A 9746-nucleotide genomic window follows, 5' to 3' on the forward strand; every position below is an offset into this window, starting at 1 on the left:
ATTACTCTCTAGAGGACCAACACTCACTTCACTTACTCTTTTCCTTTTTAAATACCTGTAGAAACTCTTACTATCTGTTTTTATATTTCTAGCTAGCTTTCTCTTGTATTCTAATTTCTCCCTCATTATTCTTTTAGTCATTCTTTGCTGCTTTTTATATTCTGACCAATCTTCTTACCTGCCACTAATCTTTGCGGAATTGTATGCTTTTTCTTTCAATTTGATACTATCTTTAACTTCCGTAGTTAGCCACGGATGGTAAGTCCTTCCCCTAGAGTCTTTCTTTCTCACTGGAATGTATCTTTGCTGAGTGTTATGAAATATCTCATTAAATGTCTGCCACTGCATCTCTACTGACATATCCCTTAACCTAAGTTCCCAGTTCTCTTTAGCTAGCTCTGTCTTCATAATTGCCCTTATTTAAAACACTAGTCGTAGACTTATTCTTCTCTCCCTCAAACTGAATGCGAAATTCAATCATATTGTGATCACTGCTACCTAGAGGCTCCTTTACAATGAGGTCATTAATTAATCCTGTCTCATTACACATTACCAGATCTAGAATAGCCTGCTCTCTGGTTGGCTCTAGAACGTGCTGCTCTAAGAAACTGTCCTGAAAGCACTCTATGAATTCATCTTCCAAGCTACCTTTGCCAATCAGATTCTTCCAATCTATATATAGATTAAAATCGTCCATGATTATCGCTGTTCCTTTCTCACAAGCCCCCATTATTTCTTCCTGTATACCCTGTCCTACAGTGTGGTTACTGTTAAGGGGCCTATAAACTACACCCACAAGTGACTTCTTGCCTTTACTCTTTCTTATCTCTACCCAAACTGATTCTACATCTTGGTCTTTAGAACTAAGGCCATTTCTCTCTATTATACTCATCCTTAATTAACAGAGCTACCCCTTCACCTTTTCCCAGCTTCCTGTCCTTCCGAAATGTCAAGTACCCTTGAATATTCAGGTTCCAGCCTTTGTCATCTTGCAGCCATGTCTCTGATTTGACTATCAGATCGTACATATTTATTTCTATTGAGCTATCAATTCATCTATTTTGTTACAAATGCTACGCGCATTCAGATACAAAGCCTTTAGTGCTGTCTTTTTACTATTTTTGCAACCTCTAGTCTTATCTGCTGGCCCACTCTTAAGTTTGCATGCCCTGTCCCTTCTTGCCACTCTCTGATTATTATTTCCCTTTTGCTACCTTGCTCTCTTGCCTTGTTTTCTTTTTTTAATTTATCACATCTTCCCTTACTTGATCCCTCGCCCCCATTATTTAGTTTAAAGCCTTTTCTACCGCCCTAGTTACACGATTCGCCAGAACACTGGCCCCAGCACAGTTCAGATGAAGGCCATCCCAATGGTGCAGCTCCCATTTTGCCCAGTACTGGTGTCAGTGCCCCTGAATCGAAATCCATTTCTCTCACACCAATCTTTGAGCCACGAATTTAACTCTCTAATCTTATTTACCCTATGCCAATTTGCTCGTGGCTCAGGTAATAATCCAGAGATTATTAACTTTGAAGTTCTGCATTTTAATTTAGCTCCTAGCTGCTCATACTCCCTAAGCAGAACCTCTTCCCTCGTCGTACCTATGTCGTTGGTACCTACGTGGACCACAACAACCGGATCCTCCCCCTCCCACTGCAAGTTCCTCTCCAGCCCAGAGCAGATGTCCCGAACCCTGGCACCGGGCAGGCAACAAAGCCTTCTGGATTCTCGCTCTCGGCAGCAGAGAACTGTGTCTATCTCCCTGACTATACTGTCCCCTACTACCACTACATTCCTACTAACTCCCCCCGCTTGAATGGCTTCCTGTGCCATGGTGCCACGGTCAGTTTGCTCATCCACCCTGCAGCCCTGCTTTTGTCCATAAAGGCTGCAAGCACCTCAAACCTTCAACTTTCTAATTACTAATAACCAACCTGCTAGCCCCAATCCTCAGCTATCACTACTGGATGGAAACCATCTATAATGCAGCTCAGCAGTAATGTGTCATGGCCCATTGTGCAAAAAAAGACATCAGCACGGATCATCAGTCACCCACTCACAATTAAATACATGTATTTGAAGTCACTTTCCAACCAATAGTATGAGGTGAAAGTTTGTGCTTCAACATAAAACCATGGAAAATTAGTTCACTTGGATCACCATCTTTCGTCTCTGATGCTTAAGCCTATAGCCCCACATCCTTCAGTGAACTAAATTGGCCATGTTTGAAGATGGTAAAGTAATAAAATCACATTTAAAGTAACAGGATCACATTTATTTCTAAGTTGATTTGGTTAAATGCTGGATTACACACAAACATTGTCTGTTTGTTTTGCTGTGTAGCATTTCTAACCAACCATTCCTTCAGTGGCAGCAGCAGTATCCCTTTGCTGTTTCGGAGAGTGGGGCTTGACCGGAGGTGAGAGTGCCGCCATTGAGCCATAGCTGACACCTGGCTCATCTATGACTTGATGTCGGACCTACAATCTGCTAGTAGTGATGGCCGTGGACGCAAGAGTGGAGAAGTAGAGTTGGGTGTCATCAACATGTGGAAGCTGCGGCCATGTCTATAGATAATGATGCTGAGGAGCAACATGTAAATGAGGAAAAGGAGGAGACTGTAGGATAGAATATTGGGTTATTTCCAAGGTGTTCATGCGGGGTGGAAGGAGAAGCCACTATTAGAGATGCGTCGGCTATGTTGGAACAGTTGAGTTTGCGAGTGATGTAGTTAAGTCCAAAACTAGGGTCTTAAATTTAAACAAAGCCAATTATGTAGGTATGAGGGGCAAGTTGGCTAAGGTAGATTGGGAAATTAGATTAAAAGATATGAAGGTAGATAAGCAATGGTGAACAGTTAAAGAAATAATTCATAATTCCCAACGAATATACTTACCCTTGAGGAATAAAAACTCCACAGGAAACATGATCCAACCATGGCTAACTAGAGAAGTTAAGGATAGTATTAGGTTAAAAGAGGCTTAAATGTTGCCAAAAAGAGTAGCAAGCCTGAGGATTGGGAGGGTTTTAGAAATCAGCAAAGGACAACCAAGAAATTGATAATTGTAAACAATTTTACAACACCAAGTTATAGTCCAGCAATTTTATTTTAAATTCACAAGCTTTCGGAGGCTTCCTCCTTCCTCAGGTGAACGTTGTTGGAAATGAAATCCTCGAAATGAAATCGCATTTATAATTCACAGAACAATGCTTGGTGATTACAGACAGTTTTTTCAACTGCCCGTTGCCAAGGCAATCAGTGTGCAGGCAGACAGGTGTTACCTGCAAGATCTCCGAATATACAAATCACCAAAAAAAAAAAAAAAAAAACAGAGATAGAGAGGTAGAAACAGAAAAGACAGCAACTGACCCGTTATATTAAAAACAGATAACATTTGTTCGCTGGTGGGGTAACGTGTAGCGTGACATGAACCCAAGATCCCGGTTGAGGCCGTCCTCATGGGTGCGGAACTTGGCTATCAATTTCTGCTCGACGATTTTGCGTTGTCGTGTGTCTCGAAGGCCGCCTTGGAGTACGCTTACCCGAAGGTCGGTGGCTGAATGTCCTTGACTGCTGAAGTGTTCCCCGGAACACTTCAGCAGTCAAGGACATTCAGCCACCGACCTTCGGGTAAGCGTACTCCAAGGCGGCCTTCGAGACACACGACAACGCAAAATCGTCGAGCAGAAATTGATAGCCAAGTTCCGCACCCATGAGGACGGCCTCAACCGGGATCTTGGGTTCATGTCACGCTACACGTTACCCCACCAGCGAACAAATGTTATCTGTTTTTAATATAACGGGTCAGTTGCTGTCTTTTCTATGTTTCTACCTCTCTATCTCTGTTTTTTTTTTGGTGATTTGTATATTCGGAGATCTTGCAGGTAACACCTGTCTGCCTGCACACTGATTGCCTTGGCAACGGGCAGTTGAAAAAACTGTCTGTCATCACCAAGCATTGTTCTGTGAATTATAAATGCGATTTCATTTCGAGGATTTCATTTCCAACAACGTTCACCTGAGGAAGGAGGAAGCCTCCGAAAGCTTGTGAATTTAAAATAAAATTGCTGGACTATAACTTGGTGTTGTAAAATTGTTTACAATTGTCAACCCCAGTCCATCACCGGCATCTCCACATCAAGAAATTGATAAAGAGGGAGAAAATTGAATATGAGATTAAACTAGCAAGAAATATAAAAACAGATTGTAAGATCTTCTACAAGTATATGAAAAGGAAGACAGTAGTGAAAGTAAACGTGAGTCCCTTAGAGGCAGAGACAGGAGACATTATAATGGGGAATAAGGAAATGGCAGAGATATTAAACAAATATTATGTATCTGTCTTCACAGTCCCCATGGATTGGAAGGTAACACATGTAAACCTGCTATTCAAGAAAGGAGGGAGAGAGAAAACAGGGAAATATGGGCCAGTTAGCCTAACATGAGTAGTAGGGAAAATGCTAGAATCTATTGTAGTAACGGGGTACTTAGAAAATCATAATATGATTAGGCAGAGTCAAAATCATGTTTGAGGGTGTAACTAGCAGGGTAGATAAGGGGTAACCAGTAGATGTAGTGTATTTGGATTTTCAAAAGGCATTCGGTAAGATGCCACAAAAGAGGAAGTTACACAAGATTAGGGCTCATGGGATTGGGGGTAATATATTAGCATGGATTGAGGACAGAAAACAGAGAGTAGGAATAAATGGGTCATTTTCGGGTTGGCGGGTTGTAACTAGTGGAGTGCCACAGGGATTGGTGCTTGGGCCTGAGCTGTTTACAATCTATATTAGTGACTTAGATGAAGGGACTGAGTGTAATGTATCCAAGTTGGCTGACGATACAAAGCTCGGTGGGAAAGTAAGCTGTGAGGAGGACGCAAAGAGGCTGCAAAGGGATATAGACAGGTTAAGTGAGTGGGCAAGAAGGTGGAGGATAATGTGGAGGATAATGTGGGGAAATGTGAGGTTAGTCACTTTGGTAGGAAAAATAGAAAAACAGAACATTTTTTAAATGGTGAGAAACTATTAAATGTTGGTGTTCAGAGGAATTTAGGTGTCCTTGTACACGAAACACAGAAAGTTAACATGCAGGTACAGCAAGCAATTAGGAAGGCAAATGGTATGTTGGCCTTTAATGCAAGGGGGTTTGAGTACAACAGTAAGGAAGTCTTGCTGCAATTGTACAGGGTTTTGGTGAGACCACACCTGGAGAACTGTGTGCAGTTTTTGTCTCCTTACCTAAGGAAGGATATACTTGTCTTAGAGGCAGTGCAATAAAGGTTCACTAGATTGATTCCTGGGATGCAAAGGTTGTCCTATGAGGAAAGATTGAGTAGATTGAGCCTATACTCTCTGAAGTTTAGAAGAATGAAAGGAGATCTCATTGAAACATATAAGATTCTAAGAGGGCTTGACAGGGTAGATATTGAGAGGATGTTTTCCCTGGCTGGAGAGTCTACAGCTAGGCGGCTCACCTTCTCGAGGGCAATTATAGATGGGCAATAAATGCCGGCCTCGCCAGCGACGTCCCAGTCCTAAATGTCCAACCACTTATCCCGAGACTATGTCCCCTACACTTACTTCTCTTATTTCCCATTACTAGATCTAGCAGTGATTCCTCTCTTCTTGGGCTTCTCACATATTAGGTAAGAAAGGATGTGCACACTGCAAAAACTCCAATCCTTTTTCTCCTTTCCCTACCTCTTTTCACTCCCCTAAGTTCGAATAATAAAAACAAAATTATAGAAAGGATGTCGAGGCATTGGAGAAGGTGCAAAAAAGATTCACAAGGATGATCCCAGAACTGAGAGGATATCCTATTCAGGAAAGGCTGAACAGGCTTGGGCTCTTATCTCTAGAAAAGAGAAGGCTGAGGGGTGACCTGATAGAGGTCTTTAAGATAATGATGGGGTTTGATGGAGTAAACGTAGAGAAAATGTTTCCACTTGTGGGGCAGTCCAAAACTAGAGGTCATAAATATAAAATGGTCACTAATAAATCCAATAGGAAATTCAGGAGAAACTTCTTTACCCAAAGAGTGGTAAGAATGTGGAACGCGCCACCACAAGGAGTAGTTGAGGCAATTAGCATAGATGCATTTGAGGGGAAGCTAGATATGCACATGAGAGAGAAAGGAATCGAAGGGTATCCTGATATGGTTAGATGAAGTAGGGAGGGAGGAGGCTCGTGTGGAGCATAAACTCCAGCATAGACCAGTTGGGCCGAATGGCCTGTTTCTGTGCTGTAGTTTCGATGTAACTTGATGTAAGATTGGAGCCATCCTGTTTGGCTCTCACCAAAATCTCAATACTCTTGCTCTCCCTGTCTCTAGCTTCCTCTGCGGCTACTTGCTCAGCTGAACCAAAAGGTACACAACCTCAATATCCCGTTCGACTCTGAGCTGAGCTTCAAACTCCATATTCTATTTTTCACCAGAACGGCTTAATTCCACCTCTGCAGCTTTGCACATCTCTGCCCTAACCTTACCCTCACAGAAACTGAAACCATTATCCATTCTTTCATTACCTTCACTCGACTTCTCCAAACATCCTCCTGTCTGGTCTCCTAAATAAATTCCAACTCATCCAAAACTCTGCACTAAGTCCCACTCACCAATATCCTGTCCTTGCCAACATCCGATGGCTCCTTGTCCCCAATTGCATTGTTCCAAATCTTCATTTACCAATCATTGCACTATCTTGCCTCTGCCTACCTCTGCAACCTCCCCAGCCCTATCATTTGGTCTTCCACTTCCTGCTTCCTGTGCATTCCCTCCCCTCGCTACTTCCAGTAAATCTTTGGTGGCAGAGCCTTCAGCTAAAACAGCTTACTCTGCGGAACGCCCTCCCTATACCCCTCTGCCTCCCTTTTTCTCTCCCCTCCTTTAAAAGTCTCCTCAAAACTGTTTCATTCAGCCATGCTTTTTTCTACGACTGCTCGACATCTGTTTTTCCTTTGTGAAGTGCTCTGGGACATTTGCTACATTAAAGATGCTATAAACTTCATGTTATTGTATATATTTTGTGAAACACATGCAATCTATTTGTAATTCAAAGTTGCTTAATTCAAAATATCTGATAATTAAATTTGCAGGACTAAATTTACCCCTCTATTATCTTATTTACATTGCTTAATTCAATTCATTGGATAATTCCAACAGTTTTAGTGTAGAAATATCTTTAAATTATCAGTAGACTGCATTAAGAGTGAAGAAATTACATTACCCTGGGCAGTATAAAAATGTTTTTTCTATTCTTTAACGTATGTTTTGTTTTTGTTCTGTCAGGTTGTACTTTGTTGCAGCTCGTGACGGTCAGCTCCCTCACATACTGTCAATGATCCATGGGACACGATTCACACCAATCCCAGCACTACTTGTAAATGTAAGAACTCAGTCTCACCACTGTCATCACCTATCCTTTTCCTCCTACTGCAATCACATTGAAAAACTTTGAATTGTGAGGTAGTTACAGAATATCAGTCCTGACAAGTCAAGGTGTTTCATAACTTCATTGGCAAGCATAATTTTTTATGTGCTGTGAGATAGGACAATGTGTAGAGTTAATTCTGTCACGATGCCCCAATACAGAAATTTTTCAATCTCAGCCATAGAAACATAGAAAATAGGAGCAGGACTAGGCCATTCGACCCTTCAAGCCTGCTCCGCCATTCAATACGATCATGGCTGATCCTCTATCTCAATACATATTCCCACTATCTCCGCATACCCCTTGGTGCCTTTTGTGTCATCACAACAAATAGAACAGAAGCCAAGATGCTTCATATGAAGAATTGAAATTTGGGGGTGGTCAGAGGGGTCACCATAAGCTACTCTTGAACATCTGGGGACCAACTCAACGATACCACTGTCAGACATCTGGGACAAACTATTGCATTAGCTTTTGAGAATGGCATGACTGGAAAGTGGGAAGCACTGGCAAGGATTGCATTTTAAAAGGGCAAGAAAAAAGATAATGCTGGCCTGAACTAGCATTAGACTGTTCATTGGGGTAATGTTTAGCGTTTATCACAGGCCTGAGACAAGATAATCCCTTGTAATGTAACTGCTATTCTACACATAGTTTTCAGTTTTATCTGAATACTATTTAACTTGCATGAATTTACATGTTCTTCTAAATTGTATATATTTATCGTTATGTATTTACACATTGATTTTTGAAGATGCTAGAAAAAAGATAGACCAATCACCACTTAAGGGGAAAGTTTAGTAGGCAGTATTTTTTTATTCAAAGTACTCTCCCATTATATATTGAAAAAAAAGGTTTCTCAAAAAAAAAGGCCCTGAAATTGCTGCCTACTGTAGTCTCAGGCCAGAGATTTCATCCCAAATTCCAGGAACACGGTCATTTGCATAGCCACTTCAGCAGTGCCCACCCTGAACCACTGGAGAAATGTCACGACGACACCATGCCACTTCACCGACGGAGAGGAGCACCTGGAGAAACATCTCTACTCCTGTTCATCTGATCCTGTTGGAGGAAGTGGGCCTTTTCAGGAAGATAATCGATCCCATCCTGGATCGTTTACTTTTCCCTAGTAAAGGTTTGGTGGCCTTTTGCAAGCTTCAGTGGGAATTCCCTAGACACTCCCCCTTAGACGAGGGTGCATGGGCCGAATATCTGTCCATCCCCTGTCGAAAATGGCAGTATGGAACACCACAAAGATCCCGGCAGAACAAGCGTCAGTCCCATTTTTCAGAGCCTGAGATCTGCCGGGACTTTCTTGGCCCTGATTGGAATTTCAGGGCCAGAGTGTTTTTTTTTGGAAAATGTCCATCACAGTTTTAATCAAGTTGGGACTCCTTACTGACAGGTTACTCCAGTGACACACAGGTAGAAATCTTGTGCATTCCTGGCACTGTTCCATTGAAGACAGTGGAGACTAGAGCTTTAGACTAGCTGGCCCCCGTCACCCATCCTTGGCTATCAGTTGCATATGCTGCATACTCAGCCAATATCATGGTTTGCTCTGGTTGGGCTCATCTAGATCAACTCTTGGGCTAGTCCAAAGTCACAGCCTGCGTTCCTTTCCATGGAAGCACTCAGGAACTACCTCTGCCTTGGTGATGTTGCAGAGTGGCCTAGACCTAACATGGTGGGTAAATGATTTGGCATTTTTAAAATGCTTCACTCAATATTTTAAGTGTATCTTTTTTCAACATGGAGTTCTTTGAATAAAAAGTACTCCTCCAGACTTTCTTTCGTCTTTAAGAATGTAATGAAGGATAGCTCAAAGCAGTTACTAAGCTGATTTCTGTGACAATGATAATGTTCATTGCTGGCAGGGTGCAGTAGCAATGGTCTACCTAATTGTAGAGGATATCTTTCAACTCATTTACTACTTCAGCTTCAGTCATTGGTTCTTTATGGGACTAGCTGTTGTTGGGCAAATCTACCTACGCTGGAAGGAGCCAAACAGGCGCAGGCCTTTCAAGGTAAGGTCTACAAGCACTCATCTAAAACTGCTTAACTTTGCTCTCCCAAGAGCTCAGCAAATTTATCCTGAATAACTGAGCTATGCAGACCAAGATATTCCCAGGTTCAATCTCTTGTTTTGTGTTGAGCTCACTAATCTTAGCCAGAATGCGGATAGGTACAATTGACCTCTGCACCCTTGAGTTAGGAAAGGAAAAAAATCAACCAGTGTTCCTGGTTTATATTTTAACTATCCACTGAGCTCTGCTGCAAAGTGCATGTGTGGATGTCAGATGAGAACACTGTCA

The 9746-nt window shown here is 42.0% G+C and overlaps 1 protein-coding gene across 1 annotated transcript in view; it reads left to right on the plus strand.

Annotated features, from left to right (window-relative positions):
• LOC137333407 (Y+L amino acid transporter 2-like) overlaps nucleotides 1–9746 on the plus strand; it is a 54316-nt gene that overhangs the window by 41397 nt on the left and 3173 nt on the right. The window contains exons 9-10 of the mRNA XM_067997559.1: nucleotides 7290–7386; nucleotides 9309–9458. Of these exons, the coding sequence (XP_067853660.1) occupies nucleotides 7290–7386; nucleotides 9309–9458 (247 nt within the window). The remainder of the gene's footprint in view (nucleotides 1–7289; nucleotides 7387–9308; nucleotides 9459–9746) is intronic.

The sequence above is a fragment of the Heptranchias perlo genome, chromosome 16, assembly GCF_035084215.1.
Source record: "Heptranchias perlo isolate sHepPer1 chromosome 16, sHepPer1.hap1, whole genome shotgun sequence".
NCBI lineage: Eukaryota > Metazoa > Chordata > Chondrichthyes > Hexanchiformes > Hexanchidae > Heptranchias > Heptranchias perlo.